Source organism: Etheostoma spectabile, chromosome 20 (genome assembly GCF_008692095.1).
Source record: "Etheostoma spectabile isolate EspeVRDwgs_2016 chromosome 20, UIUC_Espe_1.0, whole genome shotgun sequence".
Lineage (NCBI taxonomy): Eukaryota > Metazoa > Chordata > Actinopteri > Perciformes > Percidae > Etheostoma > Etheostoma spectabile.
Window position 1 is genome coordinate 17,777,567 of NC_045752.1, and position 22,541 is coordinate 17,800,107.

A 22,541-nucleotide genomic window follows, 5' to 3' on the forward strand; every position below is an offset into this window, starting at 1 on the left:
AAATTCAATTCGACCCCAAGGACAACAGGAGGGTTAAAAAGTTTAAAATTAAAAAGTTCTTACCGGACCAGATTATACTTAGATATGGATGTGAACTAAATATTACTAAAAGAAACAGTAAATAAACACCTGTGCAAAGAACAGCTGACTTATTCCTCAGTGTAACAGCTGCTGGGACAAAACTGTTTTTGTGTCTTTTTGGATTGAAAACCTACGGCCAGAGGGGAGAAGCTGAAACTCTGTGTGCAATGGATGGGAACAGTCATTTAAAATTGAACCAGTTATGCACTGTTACTGTTTTGTGTACAAGGCCTCCACGTTGAGCTGTGGCTTCAGCCACTTCTCTGTGGGTCGACTAATCTCAGGAAGAAGCCAGAATCTCACGCCATGCGGGCAGCTGATAGTTTACACTGTCCACTGTACTAATGGTTTTCTGTTTTCAAAGCATCTCGCCAAATAAAAGCAAAACACTGGCACGTTTCCAGAAATATTGATGACACATTGTGTTGATCTTACAAATAAATAAATGAAATGGAATAGAGTATTCGGACAGACAAGGACTGATAGCTTCAGGTTTTGGGCTCACCTGTCCTGTGCTGGTGCCAACTGCCATGGTGAGGGAGCCGTTGAACTTCAGCGCACTAATTGAGGGCAAACTTTGAACTCTGTCAAAAAGGAAGGAGAATGATACAAGTGAGACAGAAACACAAAACATAATGGTAAACAATGTTGTTCCTTTGGAATATTAAGCTCCGCCGTTGCACGTATTATAAATACTGTTAACTTTTGCACATTGCTGGTAAATGTTTTTGCACATGCTGCACAAATCATTTTTTTAAAGGGTTATTTTAGGCCTTTGATTTACCAGACAGCTGAAGATAGGTAAGGGCAGAGGGAGTGTGAACTGTAAGATGGTGCCACCTGGAGGTAAAAGACGGCTGCATGAAGGCTTGAGGCTGTGACACACCACCCAGTTTCACTCCTTCTGACCCCTCCTCACTTCATTAGCGTCTATGTGTGACCCAATACACTTCGAAGTTGACATTTAGGTTGATGGATCTAGTTTTTCGATGCTTCATTTATATTCTACTATAAAAAAAAAATCATTCACACCCTGCACAAACCATATTTTTTTAAAGATTATTTTAGGCATTTGATTGACAGGAAAGGAGAGCGAGAGGGGGGGATGACATGTAGTAAAGGGCCTCAAGTCAGGATCAAACCTGGGCCGCTGCGGTAAGGACTGAGCTTTTGTCCATGGGCGCACGCTCAACCAAGTGAGCTACCAGTGCACCCTTTATATAGTCTTTTTACATACTTTTTTTCCATAATATATCAACCTTGTATTTATGTTCTTGACAGCAGCAGTACTTTTCCTTATTGTTTATTCCGTTTATAATAAGTTTATTGTTAATGTTAATATATTTATTATTCTTGCAAGTGCCAACTTGGATGGCAAAAAACATGATCCTGACAGGATAAAGCTGTGAATCAAATGAAAGCGGGATATTCTGAAGTGCACCATAATGAGGCACAACTGGCAACTAGTTTTCATCCAGAGATAGACAGTGGAGAAAAGTGCCATGTGACTACATATGTATCCTCAGGCTGACATCAGCTGACATCATTTGACATATCAGTGTGGCAGCTCGGTACATACTCTGTTCCTTCAGTCAGGCTGCTCAGGGCGCAGTCCAGTATGCCCACTCTGTTCCGGACACGAGGGTCCCAGCATTCGACCCTTCCCTGGTAATCCAACAGACGACATCACACAGTCAGACAAATGCAGAGTAATGGAAGATTTACGGAAGCTTTCAATTTGTGACTTTAAAAAGGGTTTTCTTCTAAACTAACTGGGCCTTTTTCAGAACAACAACAGGAAACTATAAACTTAAACTAATATTGAAAACTTGTTATGTAAGTAAAAGGAACGGTTTGAAAAAACGTTAACACTCAGAAAAAAAACATTTTTATTAGCCCAGCTGGTATCTGATGTGTATACCAATTAATATCAAATACATGAGAGAAGAGAAAAACATACCATTATGGAATCTCTCACACACAGACACAAACAGACACACACACACACACACACACACACACTTACCTCAGAGGTTCCTGTGGCAAACAAATGATGGACGGGGTTGATGTCACACACATTGTTTTCCCTGAGAGATCAAAAACACGTGAATAAGCACCATGAACATCAGCTGATCGCAATGACAGCAAAGAGCTTATTGGTTAATGTCAGATGGCGCCACAGACTTTAGTGGTACAACAATTTCAATATTTCCACCTGGCTAAATATAGTCAACTCTTCTTGGATCACACAAGTATCACAGCAAATTGTTATCCTTACACAGCATCAGTCTGAAGTGAGTTGAGGAAGCGCCCTTGTTCCAGATTCAGTCTGAAGACCTCGGAACTGAAAAATTAATTAATTATTAAAACAGAACATTAACAGCTTAATCCTCCGACATGCCATTAATCTAAAAACATGCCAGAATGACAGAGTACCTCAAAATCATTTGATTTCCCTCTCACCTTGTTCCCACAAAAAAGAGGTCACAGGAGGGGTAGTGGTAAGAAAAGTCCCGTCCAAACTTTGGAATACGTGTCTTGTAATAGTGCCCGTGCTGGGAGTGGAACTCTACGTAGCGGTCACAGTGTAAAAACACCAACTGTACAGACACACAGAAAAAGGAAATTGTAGTCACAAAGAAAAATCTACTATTTTATCGATATTTTATTGCATTTCCATTTCAAGAGTCAAACTAACTAAGAGCAAAACTAACACGTTTTTCCAAAATGTGTCGTGATGTGTGACTTTCACCTCCAAGGACAACTTTTACCTTTAGTATTAACAAAAATACAGTTTTAATCCAGCAATGACTGCTTTCTCTGTGGAAGTTACAGTTTTTCTCAATTGCTTTGGCACAATCATCGAATGACTATTAAACAGGGTGACCAGCCATCCCGACCTGACCCTAACCCGACCAAACTGACACTGAACATTTGCCCCATAAGGTTACATTGCAGCCCGGTCTGTAAATACTGGACCAATTTCAAAGATTGTTCTTGCCATCAGTCACTTACACATAAAAACATAGGTAAGTAGGGTCCAGGTTGAAAAACACTTCAGCTACCCTATAATATCAAACAGCTCAAGCCTATTTTTAATCACAAAAGGTCTGTTCTGCTACTACTTTTAAGTACTCATATACACAATTACTCACATAGGTCTTTGATGTCTAGTTCTTATCATTTTACAGGTATGTGGAGGTACGTGTCATTACCAGATTCTGATAACCTCACACTTCCTTTAAAGGGGATCTCAGCGATGTGTGGTGACGTTACTTCTTGTTGACGTTCGAAGTATTTTCAAACAAAACAAGACTAGCTTGCTCCTCCCTCCTCTTCATCCTGTCCCCTCCCTTCTGTGCGTCCCGCACTAACCCCCACCCCCACCCCCACCCCCAAATCCTTCTTGTTGGTTATTGGCTGCAACGCTGGAACACTGTTTGTGTATGCTTTGTGGTACAGGTGTTTTTGTTGCCGATTGTAGACCCTGGACTGTCTACAGAGACCGTGTTTCTTTCTTTTTTCTTTTTTTACAGTGTGTTCTAGGACAGGAAGCTCGCGGATAGTGAGGAAATGTTTGCTGTATATGACAACAAATGTTGTAGCTTAAAACATGCGTGACATCACTTAAATACATGACATGACAATACTATGCTTTTACAAACCAAACCATGTGCATAAGTAACAACAGAGATCATACAGTAAAAGTGTTGGAGCAAGAGGTGCACCCAATGTCTTACCTTCGAGTAGTCATCAGACAGGATGTCGAAAGCCACAACTTCGAGAGAGAGAGAAAAGAAATTCATCAATTTAGACATATGTGACATGCATGCCATACAGCAAGTAGCCTTGTTCTGTCTTCGAAAACTTACTATCTGAATCCAGACAGCGCTCAAACTTCAGGGACAACTGGTAGGTGTCATAGCAGCGGATCCTGGGTTTGTAGGTCCCTGAAATTAAGGGACACATACACAAAAAAATGTGGTGAACGCCTAAATATTCTTAGGGGCATATTCTAGAGTTTCTGACTGACAACTGGAAGGTTTGCTGAAACACTGTACACAATCTGCATGTCTTACCTGCAGCCATGATGAACTGACCATCCCTGGACACTTTGATAGAGGTGCACACTGTGGGCATCTCAAAGTCCTGGATGAGCTCAATCCTCCGCTGGATGTCTGAGGACGAAATGATAAAAAGTCAGAATGACGATATGCATTTTAAAGACAATTAACCAGTTGGTGATGCTGAAATAGGAACTCACCAACATCTTTCTTTTGTAACTGTCTCTTCTTCCGATCTGACAGCCACTGCATTAAAGAGGTAGAGGTGATTAGGATTTGGCAGGAAGATTAAATAAAATAAAAGCAATGCTTAGTTGCAGCAATTCTTTCAAATTGTATAGCTGTGTTTCATATTATTCACTTCTGACCTTTGTTGAGTTTATTTTAATTTAGGTGAATAATAAAGTGAGTGAATAAATAAATGTTCTACCTTAAAATACAGGGGGCATAAATATACACACCCCTGTGTTAAATTCCCATAGAGGCAGGCAGATTTTTATTATTATAGGCCAGTTATTTCATGGATCCAGGATACTAAGCATCCTGATAAAGTTCCCTTAGCATTTGGAATTAAAATAGCCCCCCGATCACATACCCTTCACCATACCTAGAGAATCGCATGGGTTTATTTCAGTTTGATTTGTATTGAGAGATGATTTATGGAAAGTACGCCATGCCTATCTCTAGGTATGGTGAAGGGTATGTGATGATGTGGGGGGGGGGGGGGGGGGCTATTTTAATTCCAAAGGCCAAGGGAACTTTATCAGGATGCATATTATCCTGGATCCAGGAAATAACTGGCCTTTAAAGATAAAAATCTGCCTGCCTCAATGGGAATTTAACATAGGGATGTCTATACTCACGCCCCTTGTATTTTAAAGAAGAACATTATTCATTCACAAAGAAAATTGGTGTCCTTAAAGGTTGTATTTTTCCTCTTTTTTTATTATTATTAAGGCACTAAGATCAATTTCCTAAAGATGATTTCTTTTCTTCCTCCATTTAGTCAATTAGCATGGGTTCATTAGCACAACTGTAGCTAACGTAACGTGTCCTTTGTTTGAATAAACCGTCATATTGTCGTGTGGTGTTGATGAATAGAGTTTGGCATTGACATTTTATCAATACACAATCTCAGGACTGCTGTTATCACGTAATAGCGGTGTTAGCCAGCTAGCTTGCCTCAAGGTAACGTTAAGCAGGGACTCCCTGTGAGTATGAAATGTGACTAGCGTTAGCAACAAGCCGTCGCTCTTACCTCTGGAAGAGATTTCCCATGGCTTAAATTGTAAATCTTCACGTCATTCACACTAGATATCTGCATTGTGGAAGGTGCTCCAGACTCTGGCCACACATAACACCGTTACTACACACCGGTGAACTGCACGTTGCTGCTTTGGAGCAAAAACAGGAAGTGAAGATGAGTTTTCCGAAATGGGTCCGAGTAGAAACCCAATTTGCAGAACACAGTTCCCCTTTTAGTCCAAAGTTATTCTGGGTAAATAAATAAATGTATTTAACATGGATGGAACACTACAAAACGTTAGTATTTATGTTACGTACTTTTTTAGATAGCAACGCTTTTATCTACACAATACTATAGACTATAGTTACCTAGATATGTCTCTGTCGCCGTTTTAAATTTCAAACTAAATATCAGTTTATTCGCTTGATACGATTTTCAAGGGCACGCCAGCCAGCCATGCAAACCAGAAACAGATAAAAGCAACCTAAACACATATTGTAACGAGCATTTCAGTTTCCACATTAAAGTTAATGTGCCCAAGTTGGCTAATGTATTTTCATCTGTCCTCCCTGGGCAGGTTGTGAATGTCCTAAATGTTTTCGAAACTACAGTAGTCTACAAAACAATACACCACAATATAATAGGCCTTCAATACAATGCAATACAATACAATACAACACATATTCTGTGTAAAATGTAAACTCAATGATGCAGCCTTTCTAGACAGGCTAAGTTTCTTTTATTATCCACATAAGTAAGTGTTACAATTTATATATATATATATATATATATAGTATCTACACTACCGTTCAAAAGTTTGGGGTCACATTGAAATGTCCTTATTTTTGAAGGAAAAGCACTGTACTTTTCAATGAAGATAACTTTAAACTAGTCTTAACTTTGAAGAAATACACTCTATACATTGCTAATGTGGTAAATGACTATTCTAGCTGCAAATGTCTGGTTTTTGGTGCAATATCTAATAGGTGTATAAGGCCCTTTCCAGCAACTATCACTCCAGTGTTCTAATGGTACAATGTGTTTGCTCATTGGCTCAGAAGGCTAATTGATGATTAGAAAACCCTTGTGCAATCTGTTCACACATCTGAAAACAGTTTAGGTTGTTACAGAAGCTACAAAACTGACCTTCCTTTGAGCAGATTGAGTTTCTGGAGCATCACATTTGTGGGGTCAATTAAACGCTCAAAATGGCCAGAAAAAGAGAACTTTCATCTGAAACTCGGCAGTCTATTCTGTCCTTAGAAATGAAGGCTATCCATGCGAGACATTGCTAAGAAATTGAAGATTTCCTACAACGGTGTGTACTACTCCCTTCAGAGGACAGCACAAACAGGCTCTAACCGAGTAGAAATAGAATGGGGCCGCGTTGCACAACTGAGCAAGAAGATAAGTACATTAGTCTCTAGTTTGAGAAACAGACGCCTCACAGGTCCCCAACTGGCATCTTCATTAAATAGTATCCGCAAAACACCAGTGTCAACTCTACAGTGAAGCGCGCTGCGGGATTCTGGGCTTCAGGGCAGAGTGGCAAAGAAAAAGCCATATCTGAGACTGGCCAATAAAGAAAAAGATTAAGATGGGCAAAAGAACACAGACATTGGACTGGGAAGACTGGAAAAAAGTGCTGTGGACGGATGAATCCAAGTTTGAGGTGTTTGGATCACAAAGAAGAATGTTTGTGAGACCAGAACAAATGAAAAGATGCTGGAAGAATGCCTGACGCCATCTGTTAAGCATGGTGGAGGTAACATGTGGTCTGGGTTGCTTTGGTGCTGGTAAGGTGGAGATTTGTACAGGGTAAAATGGATTCTGAATAAGGAAGGCTATCACTCCATTTTGCAACGCCATGCCAGGCCCAGTGGCAGAGCTTGATTGGAACCAATTTCATCCTACACAGGACAATGACCCTACACCCACCTCCAAATTGTGCAAGAACTATTTAGAGCAGAAGCAGGCAGCTGGTTTCTATCGGTAATGGAGTAGCCCGCGCAGTCACCAGATCTGAACCCCATTGAGCTGTTGTGGGAGCATCTTGACCGTATGGTACGCAAGAAGTGCCCATCCAACCAATCCAACTTGTGGAGCTGCTTCTGGAAGCGTGGGGTGCAATTTCTCCAGATTACCTCAACAAATTAACAGCTAGATGCCAAAGGTCTGCAATGCTGGAATGCTGCAAATGGAGGATTCTTGACGAAAGCAAAGTTTGACGTAAAACAAATCTTATTTCAATACAAATCATTATTTCTAACCTTGTCATGTCTTGACTCTATTTTCTATTCATTTCACAACGTATGGTGGTGAATAAGTGTGACTTTTCAGGAAAACACAAAATTGTTTGGGTGACCCCAAACTTTTGAACGGAAGTGTGCATATATATATATATATATAATTATATTATTTTTATTGGTGCAACAACATTGGTACAAGTTTTAAGTCTGTACAAATCATCATCAATTTTTTGGAATCCCTATTTTCCAATTGATCAGCTCTGTTCTTTTTTTTTTCTTCGAGGAACATGGAGAGTGAAAGCAAAGTTGCAAATTGAAAGTCAATCAATTTCGGTTAGTCTATTCCAAGCACCCAAAGTGATGTAACAGCTTCTTGTGATCCTAGAAGGCGGTCTCAGGTGGATCTGCTGCTCAGACTTTCCAACACCCACAGTAGGGCTGACACAGGACAGTCATGAAGATAACCTGACGGTAAGAATGCTTGCTTTGAAAGGTACTTTCTTTTCATTTTGTAGTTTCTTTTATCACACTTCAAGTAGCCATAACTGAGGGAAATGTTAATATGATCCTAGGGACACCAGAAAAAGAATAACAGAGCAAATCATTAAATTTCATTTTACAAAGTCAGCTTTGTGTGAATGCCTATATACATGTTTCGATGATGGAGTTTACCTCATGTACCTTACTGTATGTTTATCTGCTCTAGGTCAAAGGCTATTTGGTGCCAAAGCCTGTTAGGAGGACTTTGACTGGAGGTCTCTATGTGAAGCACTTGGAATCATGACAGACTTTTGGTTTATTTCTGTCCCTCTGGACAAGACCAGTTTAACCAGTGTAGAGAAACTCAAGCACATAATTGCCAAAACTAACCTGGCCTCGTGCTGCAAGTTCTCCATTCCAGATCTCAAGGTAAGGGTGTGTATCTTTTTTAAGGGAGAGTCCAGTGGGAGCCAAGTAAACGAGTCAAGTAAAAGATCAAATATATAGACACAAGGACCAGATATGGAAGGGTCTGTCTTCTTGATCTGTGAGAACAGCATTGTCAAAAACTAATTATTGTTCTTGTATGTTTGTTCTGTGTTTATACCAGTAATGTAGTGGAGTAGGATGATGGTGTTTGATGTCCTTCTCTGGTGAAGGGATACAGGCTCAGGTTGCTCGCTACAGTTTGAGGCAACATTTCCATCTGACCCATTTTACTTAGCATGATCTCAGTTCACCTTGGTTGCCAGGAATCATATATTAACAGCCGTTTTTCATTTCTCCCAAGAGTTCAAACTTAAATGTACATTTGTCGTGTTGACTTTTACATGTGAACAACTCTACACTAAATCTTAAATGCCAGTACATTCACAAGTCCTTATACATGCAGAATTGTTGTGTACTGTTGTGTTGTGAGCTCTATGTCAAATCCATAATACATTAGCCACAGTAACACTGACTGGGATGTCTATGCTGTGACCCCAGGTGGGAATACTGGACAGTCTTCTCAGCGTGTCAGATGATCTGTCCAAGCTCGACACACTGACTGAAAGGTAAAAAAAGTCAAAATGTGCTCTTTTGATGCACATGAAACCTGATTGCCCCAATGGCCACTGCACATTTATAGCTTAATGTGCAGCTTTGTCCTTAATTAAGACTTGTAACTGAGCTTGTGTGCAGTCTGCATCATGATTAATTGATAGTCAGGGGAAGCTGACGCTTAGTTTTCCCTCCTTATTTGAAATTCATTGTTGGTGTATCTGAGCTGGCACTGTGTAGGGGATGTTATAGTCTCTTTGCGATATAAAAATTAGCCTTAGGGAGATCAAACCAGAGTATTTTATTCATTGTTTTCTGAATCTCTCTTAACTAGAGGTCTTTGCTTGGATAAATAAAACCCTTTGTTGGGCATTTATTCTGGGCCTCAGTGCCAGAATTGAGAGAGAACCAATTTCCAATATAGGAGCCAATAAATGATTAAACTTGTTACTAAAAACATAACATATGAAATACATGAATAAAAAAAGTTTAAGCACCTCTGTAATAATGATATTTGTCCTGTCAGTGTGATTAAAAAAACACATCAGACTATGAGGGAGGTGATGGAGCAGTCCAGTGACAAAGTGCTGGAAAACACCTTAGCCAATGGAGGTCAGTCACACACAACCACACAAGCTGATACATGCTGGGGGTGTTAATTACATTGTATAGAAACTCATTAGGAGAGTGCTTTGAAGCCCAAGGCGACACACACACTGCAAATGTGACTAAGAGCTACTTAAGCAGGGTCTTTATGCATATATACACACAAACATCTACACACACATTCAGAGAATAGGGCAGCTCAACAGCTGACCATCAAGCTAACTACGGTCTCTGGTCACTTTCTCCCATCAGACCATGGCATGAATCGGACAGCAGTCGTGTCACCCCTGAAAGCTTACCTCCAGTCTCTGAGGGGTATTTTGTCTCTCTTTTAGCTGAAGTGCAGTGCTGTGTGACTCTTTATATGTAATGTGCGTGTTTACAGTGCTTTTCCCCTCATGTTTTCGGACTGACACTCCTATTCTACTGTGTGGCGGTGTGTGTTTGTTGTGCAATTTTTGGTGTCAATTCAAGTTATGACTCCTTGTGTGTTTCTAAGTGGAGCTGATGAGCTACATGACCAAGTTTCAGTGGGACAAAGCCAAGTATCCCACAGCTCTGCCTCTCTCCAGCCTGACAGACATCATCAACAAGGTACTAACTCATTCAAATGAGGATTATCTGCAATGACATGCAAATATAGTTATTACAGTCATAATCATGCTGCGGCAATTTATTATTACACCTTTGCAAAGTTGGAAGACACAAAAAAAGCATTGAAACTCAAAGTCAATTGGAAGTTATAGTGTCCCTATCACTAATGTAAAACAATTTTCTAAATAAAATGGGTTATCAACAAGTTTAAATAAAGTCCTTCAAAGCTCTCAAAGTGGTGGTGGCTTAGCAAAAAGCCCATGATACAGAGCTGAGGAATTTCTAGTCCCGCACCATCGAGGGCATCCTGACGGGAAACATCACTGCCCCGAACAGGACCGCAAGGCCCTCCAAAGAGTGGCTCATTCGGAAGAACGTACACCCTGCCCTGCCTTTAGGACATTTACACCATGGGGCACTGCAAGAAAAAGGCTAGGAGAATCACTAAAGATCCAAACCACCCAGGTAACAGCTTTTCTACCTTTTGAGGTTGGAAAGAAGGAACCGGATACACCAGGCCAGCACTGAGAGGCTCAGGACAAGGCCACTAGGAGCCTAAATGACGACACTGTCTAAGACTGCCCCTCAAATAAATTGATTGATTGGTTGAATAGATGTAGAGAGAAGCTATAGGACTGTTCACCTCCACCCATACCTTTCTCAAAATTACATTTGAGGTGCTGGCTGTGATTTTTCCATATTCATGTTTCATATTTAGCATGTAACAAGAGATGAACAATTACCACTGGGACACACAATTAGAACTTGGAAACATATATATACCATTTCACTGTGTCTTTAAAAAAGAAGCAGAGACTGAAACCTTCAGAAGTGGTTTCTACATTTCTCATTATGCAACTTGACAGCATTAGACCCTCTTTGCCTGGTAAACGCCCACTCCTCACACACAGACAAACCCCAACTATTAAGTTATATTAAAGGTAATCAATATGAGAGTTCTTTTCCCAGACTAGTTAGAGGTTAATGTTACATTCACTCCTGATGTTTGTATGTCCTGTTAATACTTGCATGTGTGTCAGGAAGTTTCCCAGATGGAGACGGAATTAAAATCTCGAGCTGCGGCGTATAACAGTGTGAAAATGAGCTTGCAAAGCCTCGAGCACAAACTAGAGTGAGTGACATCATTAAGACATGAAGTAAAAAATAAATCACTTTACGAAAATGAAATGTTGAACTGGAATGTCTATCTTCCCAGTGGGACTTTGCAAACTCGCAGTCTGAATGACATAGTCAAGAAGGAAGACCTGGTGGTCTCAGAGTACCTCACCACTCTACTGGTAGTGGTGACCAGGTTGGTGACACTAAATGTTATTTTACTTTCATTCTATGGTGTAACACAAGGGTTTCATGTGTTGTTTTTTATGTGTAAATGTGTTTCTATTCATGTTTTTGGTCCCAGAGGGAGCTACTTGCAGTGGGAGAGGACCTATGAGTCTTTGTCAGAGTTTGTGGTTCCACGGTCCAGCAGGTGAGCTGTCTTAACGCACTCTCTGCTGTAAGACAAGCCATTCCACTTAATCTCAGTATAAGAGCACCCGCAAAGCTCCAAGTACCTGCTCTTAGCACCTAAAAGGTCAGGCTAAGTAACCACAGGTGTTCTATTACTGGCAGAAAGTAAGAGTCTGTGTAGCTTGGATCCGTTGCAGGGAAGAAAACGTTCTTTTTTTAAAAATAAAAATAAAGTGCTTTGTAGACTGGCAACTAAAGCAGACCAAAGACTGAAAGTTCTGTCGAAATTCCTCAGTGATGAATTGTGAAAGCCCTACAGCTGTTAAGGTTCATTTGCATCACATCACAGTCTTTGCTAAAGAGCTTCACAATGCATAATATCTAGTCTTCCAACACAACGCAGTATTACAGTACATCAATATCACTCAGCTTTTAACTTTTTTTTCTTTGTTGTCTTTTAGCCTGACCTACTGCTGCATGTCATCATGTGTCGTTCTAATTCCCTGTCATTATTTTGTGTGATGATCAGGAAGCTGTACGAGGATGGAGAGGGAGGCCTTTTCTCAGTTACACTTTTCAAAAGAGCTGTGGGTGAATTCAAAGCCAAAGCCCAGGAGAGCAAGTAAGCAGGACGGATTGCCAGAAAATACAGAGTCAAGTAAAAGCTGTGTTGTCTGTGTCAATTACCATAGTGTAGCCTATGATCCACACAGGTTCACCGTGCGCGACTACAGCTTTGATATGGAGGCGAAGAAGCAGCAGGAGATGAAGAAACATAGTGTTCACAAGAAGGAACAATATGTGAGTCCAACATCCTATTCTGTAGCAAAGATCTTCAACAGGGGGGTCCGTGACCCACAGGGGTCCTCAGAGTCACTGCTGGGGGGGGCGCCAAATTGTTTAATATATATTATTTGAAAGTTTGTTTGTTTTTAAATTAAACTATGTCTGAATATATGAATTACCATGAATCTAACATATTATAAGCAAAGGTGAATTGGCCTATTTGTACAAAAAATAACCCATTAAATTTATAAAAACATTGATGAAATCCTTACTAAGTCAGGTAGCCATTAAGGTAGCCATCCACAGATACAGTTTGCCTCAAAGCTTAAGGACTTACTTTGCCTTCCATGTGTATGTTTAAAATTAAAACATGATGTTTAAATAATACATTAGATCAACACATCCATTTTCATCCATCTATTCCAGTTTAATATGCACCTAAATTTGTATACAATGTATGTAGTAGAGGGTCCATAATCTATGTATGTATACATACGGTACATACTGTATATGTGTATAGTGTTTTGTATTTGTGTGTATGTAGAATATTTTATTATTCTATTATTATTAATATTTTGTGTATTGTATGGTAGTACATTCTAAAAGCGCATGCCTCCTCCATAGGGAATCTTCGTGCGTTGGCTTAAGGTGAATTTCAGTGAGGTGTTTGTTGCTTGGATTCACTTGAAAGCAATGAGGGTGTTTGTGGAATCAGTCCTCAGGTCAGTGCTGATAACAACAGTGATTTCCTCTCAACATGAATGGGAAGATGACATGTGATTCAGATTCCTTTGAGTAGACTCATGAAGATGTCTCCTGCCAGGTATGGATTACCGGTGAACTATCAGGCTCTTGTGCTGCACACGGACAAGAAGCATTCAAAGAAACTGAGAGCAGAACTCGCCTCCCTCTTCATACATCTGGACCCCACTGCCACTGCCGGCAAGACAGAGGTAAGAGGCCAAATCCACTTTCTCTGATTCTAATAACATTCATATTTCATCCAAAGCACAGAACAAAAGGTATAAAGACACAAACATACACATTTTGGAGCATGGATGTTCACTCCAAAATAGATTATATGTCTCATAAAACAATGTCAAATCAAGGTCCACCTACTAGCTGTTTTTGCAGCGTTTAACCACATGTCACAGTCTTGATCAGCAACTCAGTTGGCCTAATTGTAAAAGATCAGTCACAGGATGACACCTGAGCCAGTTCTAATTAAAAGTTACAACAGTTTTAATCTGAATGTGTTCTCCGTCATGGATTTATGTAACACAACGGTGTTTTAGTCTATAACCATGGGTAGAGAGAAACTAACCTACATCTTGAGCACAATTTTGAATTACTTAAACGTTCTTTGAATTGCCATTTTGTGCTATTCCTCTACTTGACTTTAACACATTCCTGAGGCATATATAAATTCACTGGGGCAATGTTAGAGACCAATTTTGTCCCTTTGCAGAAATGTGTCTATTGGCTTATACTGTATGTCTGCCAACAAGTAAGTAGCAAGAAACTGACCTGGTGAATTCACTCTCCTTTGAGCTCGGTTTTGGTCTCCACCAACTCTATATCTGTTTCTTTACTGCTAAATGCTCCACTATGTTTGCAGCTAGCTAACTTTGACTGCTGGTTGGTGCTGGACTAGTAATGTAAATTATAGTGTGTCTATCAGAGATTCTTAAAAAACAAGCTGCCTGAGCGTTAAGAACGAACTAAAGCAATAAAGTCGTTGGGGAAATGCAGAGTTACGTGATAATTTATGCAGGTTCAACACTACAAGCAACCCTTTTCACATTGCATGTAGTAATTTGATCCATTGTTAATAATGTAATTATTGATAAGACATTGTTAAATTGTGGTATTGCTGCTTCTACTTAAAGGATCAAAATGTGTCTTCCACCAATGGCTTTGGCAAGTTCATTCACAATTTTTATTTAGCATGTTGTGTACATTCAGCTGTAAAGGTTCAAACATAATGAAGGCTCCACTGTCAAGATACAGACACAATTGAAATCCATGGCATCAAGAAAGAAACTATATGTGGTGAATAGTAATGACAGAATTTGACAATGCTTCCCCTAGACCAATAATAGCAAGTAAGTGTGATTGTTTGTCCAGTCAAATGTACTGTAATATTGATGTCTTTGTTCTCCTGTCTCCCTCTGACAAGCAGGTAAGCTGTGATATCCCAGGACTCTGTCAGCATGAGTACTTGTCCTACATCTGCTTCCATATCAACACCAATCTGCTGGAGATCAGCTAGCAGTCAACAAAGAGACGATCCACACAAGGACCAAGCAATATGGGCCCTGTTGCTCCCGTGGTGGAGCGGACCACTCAGAGCCAGGAACATGAAGACCCTCAACTCTAAAATAAAACACATCTAGTGATGCTCCTTGAATCTCTTGGTTTTCAACATTTCTCATGAGCCAGAAATAACTGTCAAGCTTCCCTTGGACAGCAGTGTAAATTATCTTGTCAAGTGAACAGTGGATGGATTCTAGTCCTCTTCACTGCACATATCAGCTGCAATATCATCTGCACATGAACTACACGTTGTGATGTGCTGCATGGAACTGTGGAACCATTTGAATATGCAAGAACATGTACAGTAATTGTTAATGTTGGGGAGCACATTCAAGCATTTTAAGCAAGCACATCTTCCTAGAGACCTAACAGCCATCACAGTGTGATAAAGTGTATTTCTGAAAAGGTGCTCTAAGCAATGACACGTGTTTTTTAGGCTACAACATTTTTTGTCACATACAGCAAACATCTCTGTTGAATGGAGGTCCAGTTGAAAACCCCAAAACAGTCTTAACCTCACTATCTGCTAGCTGTCTGTACACACTTTAGACAGCCCAGGCTCCACAAACGCACACTGTTCAACACAAAAGTCCGTACATTTTGCATTATACTGTATATTCTGAAGCGAAAGCACAGCACCACTCTGTACTTTTAACTCATTACATCAGAATGTTTTTAATTTAATGCTACCAATGGTAGAAGGAGAACGCAGATCCGTTACTTAAGTAAAAGTACCAAAACCACACTGTAAAATGCCCAAGAAACAGTACTGCAATCATATCCTATAGGGTTATCATCCTGAAGCCTTTCATGAAATCAGACTGCATTACTGGTAATCTTTATGGTCAGGATTTTTACAGCATTTTAATTCAATGTAAATGTATTCTTTATAGTAGTTTTCATTGTTAGTGGCGGGGTTACCACCAGTAACTACAGGTGTTGCCATTTCAACCAGCACTCAAATCTTAACTAAACACACTTGTTCTGCAGAAAAATGGTCATTGTGACATATTATACATATATATACTGTATACTGACACTTTAACGTGTACATAGGATTTTTCTGTTGTGGCCACTCAAGCTAGTTTTAAAGGGGAAGTCCACCAATTTAACACGTCAAATTCTGTTTGCAGGTATTGGGGAGTATAATTGTGTTATGTGGGGGAAAGAAAGTACAAAAAAAAAAGTGTAAAAAGCCTTTTGTGGCAATGTGATATCTGCTAAAAAATCAAATCTGAGCTTGTGGAGTCAGAGACAAGTGAGCTTACCAGACCTCTGCTTGAGGCTGCACTAGCCGCTACTAGCATTACTATTCAGACCAAACTGTCTTTTTTCAAGGTGCATTGTGGGTAATGTAGAAAGGAAGAAGAATATGTAGAATAAAAAAATGATTGTTCTGGTTTGGCTGAATTTTGATCCATCGTTAAAAACTATCCATAGGTTTGACATTGTGTAATGCCAAATTGGAATACTCTTCTATTTAGGTAGTTAGTCCAGTGGTTACATGTCCCAATAGTGTGGGTCCTAAGATAAATCTGAGAGGTTGTTAGATGATTTACAAGGTAAGAAAAGAAATAACACTTGTTCAAAAAAGTTGGAACTACTCTCTAATCTTTGTTTCTTTTCTTGTGAAATATTGGAAAGGATTACCTCTTTGGCCCTCACACTTTTTATTTAAATGAAATCATATGAGTAGTTTAGAGGGGAAGTTTGGTGTAGGCTAACAACTCATATATCTGACACCTGACAATGAGCCCACCCGCACTGCTTTTTTGTAAGGGGTCACTCGCCAAAAAATGTAAAATCCTAAACTGAACTCTAACCATTTACCTCAGATGGGAGATACAGAAATAAGAAACATAGTGGAGTAGTTTAAAGTAACATGAAAAAGAAATACTCAAGTGCTACTGCTACAAAATTGTACTTTACAAGCACTTGAGTAAATGTACTTAGTTACTTTCAGAATGCTATGCAGCACATGATCACCAGAGAGTGCACTATCTCTGTTCAGTCTCCATTTTCATAGCATTCTTTTCTAACAGCTATCATGCATTATAGTTGATCAATCAATGTGTGTGGGGTTGGAAGATTTAACCAACACTGTACATTCCAGTAACTTATTCAAAATGTGTGTAAATGGACAACATGGATCTAAACCACTATGGCGGAGTTAGAATGTGTCTGGATTGTAGGGTGCAGTGCTAATTAACGGTTCTAGTTCAATTGGCCTATTGACTGCATTGTCTTCTCAACCTAAACAGCCTACATATTTATTTTATTGCATCTCCCAGACAGGAGAAGAAAGGGAGGGAGGGAGAATGAGGGATAAAGAGAAAGAGAGAGAGAGAGAGAGAGAGAGAGAGAGAGAGAGAGAGAGAGAGAGAGATGGAAAGTGTTGGGGAAAGCTGTACCACTCAGTGCATGAAACTGTCGCTAGAGGAAACATTTACGCGCCAAAAAAGTGGACATCAATTTTGGTTTGTACGCTTTAATTCAACGTTATAGGATAGGCTACACATTTATTCAGTCACACATTGATTAAAATGTGGACAGTTCCGAAGCCAAAATATAGAACTGGGTTGTGTGCCGAGGGGGAGATTGCTGTAAACATTGGCGGAGTCCATGTGGTGCTTTTTGGGGAGGTTTTGAACCGCTACCCGGAGAGCAGACTAACGGAATTGTTGAACTGCTCAACCCAGAACCATGAAGTTATCTCGTCGCTTTGTGATGACTTCGATCCATGCAGAAAAGAGTTTTACTTTGACCGAGATCCTGACGCCTTCAAGTGCATCATCGACGTGTACTACTTTGATGAAATCCACATCAAACCCGGCATTTGCCCCATATGTTTCATCAAGGAGATGGAGTTCTGGAAAATAGACCAAAATGTTTTGGACGAGTGCTGTAAAAGTTACCTAAGTGAGAAGGAGGAGGAGCTGACAGAGATTGCACACAAAGTGAAAGTGATCCTGGAGGATCTGGAGGTGGATGAGTGCATTACGCGCAGCCAGCGGTGCCAGAGGTTCCTGTGGAGGCTGATGGAGAAGCCGGGTTCATCCCTGCCGGCGCGAATCATTGCCATCGCATCCTTCCTCTCTGTCCTGGTCTCGGCGGTGGTGATGTGCGTGGGGACCATCCCGGAGCTCCAAGTGACGGACGTGGAGGGAAAACTGGTGGAGCACCCGATCCTGGAGGGGATTGAGACCACCTGCATGTTATGGTTCACCGCGGAGTACTTCCTGCGTCTCGCCTCCTCTCCTAACAAGCTGCACTTTGCGCTCTCCTTCATGAACGTCATTGACTTCATGGCCATCATGCCGTTCTACGTGGTCCTGTCCCTCACTTACCTTGGCACCACGTCCATGATGGAGCTGACTAACGTCCAGCAAGCGGTGCAGGCATTGCGCATCATGCGTATCGCGCGTATTTTCAAGCTCGCGCGCCACTCCTCCGGGCTGCAGACTCTGACCTACGCACTCAAGAAGAGTCTAAAGGAGCTGGGGCTGCTCCTCATGTACATGGGCGTGGGGATCTTTGTGTTCTCGGCGCTGGCATACACCATGGAGCAAAACCACCCAGAGACCCTTTTCAGAAGCATCCCGCAGTCTTTCTGGTGGGCCATCATCACCATGACCACGGTGGGCTACGGAGACATCTACCCCAAAACCACGCTCGGGAAGTGCAACGCAGCCGTGAGCTTTCTGTGCGGGGTAATAGCCATCGCATTGCCCATCCACCCCATCATTAATAACTTTGTGGTCTTCTACAATAAGCAAAAAGTGTTGGAGACCGCGGCGAAGCACGAGGTGGAGCTGATGGAGCTGAAGTCTGGCAAGGATGCGCGCAGAGAAAGCAGGAATTAACATGAGACTGTGGACGCACCAGCAGTTTGAGCAAATAAAGACTTTTTCAAGAGCTTTTACTGCTGTCAGGCCGGTAATTCACGTTCTATAAGAAGGTGAAAATCAAAAGATCACCTGTCCACATCTAGTCTAATGCACCACAATAAAAACATCTAGTAAATGTACAAAATTCGGTAGGCAGAGACCTTTACAATAAGACATTGAAACTTTGCCCGGTCCTGCAGACACACTGGCACAGCTCCATGCGGGAACACTGTACATATATAGCGCCATCTCATATGTAGTCTTTGTAGTTGATTGTGACTCTGCCACGTGCTGCTTATTATTGCATGGTGCAGTTATTTCGTTCCATAACTCTTGTTGTGTTGTAATGGAACAATAAGTTGTGCATGAAAAAGCTGTGTAGTACAGAGGCGATTTTAGCCCTAAACTTGACCTCTAAAAAAGAACTGCTTAAAATAAAGGAGTTCTGCTCTAGCAATATTACAGCATAGTGAAACTAAACCCAGAATAGATGCCGAGATCATTCAGAAAAAAAATCTGAGCTATCTTACAGAACATTGTACTTTACAGCCAAGGTCAAAATCACATAAATGTCAAATTTCCAAAAGTTATTGAAAGTAAATTTTGGAAAGGTCTGCTTTTCCTTAGATAAATATCCAATTTCATTTGTAAACCGCCTCACCTTTGTAGTAATGGCCCTGTGGCTCAGCATTAAAGGAAGTTTTCTCAGAATTGATGGTGACTTTCTAGTTACATCATTGGTTTCCTACCACGATGGTCCAAAATTATGTTGAAATGCACAGTTAGCACAGTAGAATAATATTTAAAAATATGTTAAAAAGGTGCCAGGCACCCCCTAATGCTCTGATCCTAGAATCCCCCTGCCTGCATGTACACTTATGCATAGAGAATGATTAAAGCATCACCTGTAAGCTGCTGGAAGTTACAGAGTAGGTGACACTTAAGTAATTTCAAATAATCATAATAATAATAACAACAATACAGATTGTTTTCTTTGGAGGAGAGTAGAATAATCAAGTTGATATGTAATATAATAAGGTGTTGGTGCTTTGGTGGCAAATGTATCAGATAGGGACTTCAACTGAACCAGTGTGGGTGGATAATCTTTTAGAAATGCCTATTAAAATTAGACTAAAAATGAGTCGGAAATTACAGCCCCCACATAACTGGCATGTGATGAATCTCAGACTACCCTCAAATTGATTAAAGGAATATTTTGTTTTCATATGTTGTGTTCTTTTGTGCCCTGTGTCTAGCTGACCCCATGTCAGTGGGTCCTGGGACAGACAGGGAAAGCTGGTGCGGATTAAAAAAAAGCAAAAAAATCCAAGGTTGTGATTATATGTGCTTTCTAATAAACAAGAGGGTTTTTTTAATTTATTTTTTTATTTGTTGTGATTTATTCATATTTAGTCCAGGAGACATGTAAAACAACCAGATAGGTAACTACAAGTGGCTGCTGAACAGCTGCTGGCAATGTGTAATGTGTGCGTGTGAAAATGGAAAACACACGCACACACACTGTGTCTGTATGTATTAGTGTGTGTGTGTGTGTGTGTGTGCACGTGTGTGAGTGCATGCATGCGTGTATTGCATTTTCAAATACTTTTGTGAAAAGATCCTTAATTTAAGTATAGGAATACAGCAGAGATAAGGTACAGTTGTACCTTAACTTATCTATTGACTTGAACAGTGGTGAAGTAAGGAAGCCTTCAGATATTTTAAGTAAAATAATTGAGTAGTAGGATACGTGCTATTAGCAAAATGGAGTTTATTTAAGTATCAAAAGTAAAAAGTGAATTTGCAAACAACAAAAACTGTATTTGAGTTTACAGAAGGCAGTCTGCATATGTGTCATCCAGCATGGTGCCACCTTCAGTGTTTGACTGTTTCTGTTTGCAGCCATCTTCTATAGAAACAACACAAGGATGATGACAGAAAATACTTGGCAAGGCATGGGTCAGTGTGTGTCGTATGGGTGAATGTCACTGTTGAGCCCGTGAGTTGCGACTGTGTATGTGTGGATACACATATATCAGTGTGTCTGTGTCTGTATTTGCTTTTGTTGCCTTATATGTTTCTGTGTTTGTGCTTCGCGTGTGACATGATCCAAGGCAGTGGTCTGTGAGAAACAGCTGCCCCCAGCGGGAAAACACTTCAAACTAAGGCAATACACACCCACACACTGAACACTCAGAAACACTCATTTCTCCTCTGCCACCACCCCACCCGCTGTTTCTCTCTCTCCGTCTCCATCTCACTCCTTCATCCTGCCTCCACCTACTCACACTGCGTCTCAGAGGATGAGCTGTCAGCTCCACCGGCTGAGAGTGCCGCGACCAGACCGAACGATACGTAGAGCGTTAGTGCTGTCATTTTTTTGAGGGTGTGTAAAGATGCAAATCTTTATACACACTTTACACTTATAAATTCCAATTTGAAAAGAACATGTTTTGCAATCTGAAAATAGAAGGAATAAATGATTGTTGATCAACACTGAAAAAATGGCATGAAAGATATATGTGAGGTGAGGATGAAGGGAAACTGAGAGACTTTAACTGACGTTGACTTTAACCAAATATAGCACTTCGTACGTTATGCATCACCAACCATTACAGATGACTCACTCCTACTCTGTGGCACGGACACACCGGTTGAAACTATATGTTGATGTCCACAGTGTGAGACAAACTCACCTTCACATTTAAAATTCAAAGCTGTTGCATGAACATCCATGTTACTGATGTATAATGTCTTTCTCACTGTGGCTCTCCAATGTGTGATCCATGGCAACTTGTAAACAAATGCATCAAAGACGTAAGAAACCTGCTTGTCAATTCTTGTCTTTCCCCAGTGGGCTTTGATGCTTCACAGGAGCGGTCTCCCATGATCCTTAGAGTCCCAGAGAGCACTGGTGTCTAGAGGAAGATATAACGTTAAATAGATCTTGATTGAAGACTGGTTTGATACTGATAATTAGTCACTTTTAATGAGTTCCCAATGGTCGTAGTAATGTGGTAGTGTAGGCGTGTGCATTGGTAGGTTAGTGTGTAGGGAACTAAAGTTTCACAAACAGGGCTTTTTTGAGATATGAGCACTGATGCAGCAGCACTGCAACACACAGTTGGGACAATGCAAGACTACGTCAAACTAATCTGTATCGACAACGTTTCAATTCCAGCATTTTTCAGGTGCCGCTGGAAATTCCACTGCATGTCCCTCATGACTGCTCCTCAGATCCCTGCAGGGTAAATCTTAAACTGATACGGCCAGCTAGACTATCTGTTGAATCTTTTTTTTTTTTTTTAAGTATTCTGTTGCACGACTAAAACAACCTTTGACCGTACACGTGTTCCACCAAAACAAGTTCCTTCTCGAGACATGTGTTTTGGGGTTTGATTTTCTGAGTAAAATTACATGAACACAACACTGCTTGGCAGCAGACTCTTACATCGCAGATGTCAGACCTTCTCATGTGAATGTGAAGTATCTCAGCCTGCCAAGTGTCTTCCATTATTTGGGCAACTAAAACAAAGCTAGCTATATTGTATTTTTGCAACCAATAGCAGTGCAGGCAGTATATCCCACTAAGTCAGACCTACTTTAAAAAAAAAAAAACTAAAGTGGCAAAGAGCTACTTGCATCACATAGCTTTCATTTCTTATTTACAACACACAAGAGCTGAATGAAGCTTCAGTTTGTACAGGTATGAAATTACATT

General features: G+C 40.5%; 3 protein-coding genes across 3 annotated transcripts in view; 2 read left to right on the forward strand and 1 right to left on the reverse strand.

Annotated features, from left to right (window-relative positions):
- Nucleotides 1-5,581, reverse strand: part of nol10 (nucleolar protein 10) — a 17,428-nt gene extending 11,847 nt beyond the window's left edge. The window contains exons 1-10 of the mRNA XM_032500779.1: nt 5,404-5,581; nt 4,346-4,391; nt 4,161-4,259; nt 3,954-4,031; nt 3,822-3,859; nt 2,545-2,681; nt 2,360-2,425; nt 2,108-2,168; nt 1,661-1,746; nt 587-665 (exon numbers count right to left, since the gene is read on the reverse strand). Of these exons, the coding sequence (XP_032356670.1) occupies nt 587-665; nt 1,661-1,746; nt 2,108-2,168; nt 2,360-2,425; nt 2,545-2,681; nt 3,822-3,859; nt 3,954-4,031; nt 4,161-4,259; nt 4,346-4,391; nt 5,404-5,469 (756 nt within the window). The 5' untranslated portion in view covers nt 5,470-5,581. The remainder of the gene's footprint in view (nt 1-586; nt 666-1,660; nt 1,747-2,107; nt 2,169-2,359; nt 2,426-2,544; nt 2,682-3,821; nt 3,860-3,953; nt 4,032-4,160; nt 4,260-4,345; nt 4,392-5,403) is intronic.
- Nucleotides 5,582-8,291: 2,710 nt separating this feature from the next.
- On the forward strand, nt 8,292-15,575 carry atp6v1c2 (ATPase H+ transporting V1 subunit C2). The gene is made up of 12 exons (XM_032500614.1): nt 8,292-8,549; nt 9,108-9,175; nt 9,688-9,773; nt 10,267-10,361; nt 11,402-11,493; nt 11,578-11,673; nt 11,782-11,850; nt 12,361-12,453; nt 12,545-12,632; nt 13,242-13,339; nt 13,441-13,570; nt 14,800-15,575. The coding sequence occupies exons 1-12, from the start codon at nt 8,421-8,423 to the stop codon at nt 14,887-14,889; spliced, it is 1,134 nt and encodes a 377-aa protein (XP_032356505.1). The 5' UTR covers nt 8,292-8,420; the 3' UTR covers nt 14,890-15,575.
- Nucleotides 15,576-17,362: 1,787 nt separating this feature from the next.
- Nucleotides 17,363-19,632, forward strand: kcnf1b (potassium voltage-gated channel, subfamily F, member 1b). The gene has a single exon (XM_032501190.1). It carries the CDS (start codon nt 17,477-17,479, stop codon nt 18,794-18,796), a length of 1,320 nt encoding a protein of 439 aa, XP_032357081.1. The 5' UTR covers nt 17,363-17,476; the 3' UTR covers nt 18,797-19,632.
- Nucleotides 19,633-22,541: the final 2,909 nt, after the last annotated feature.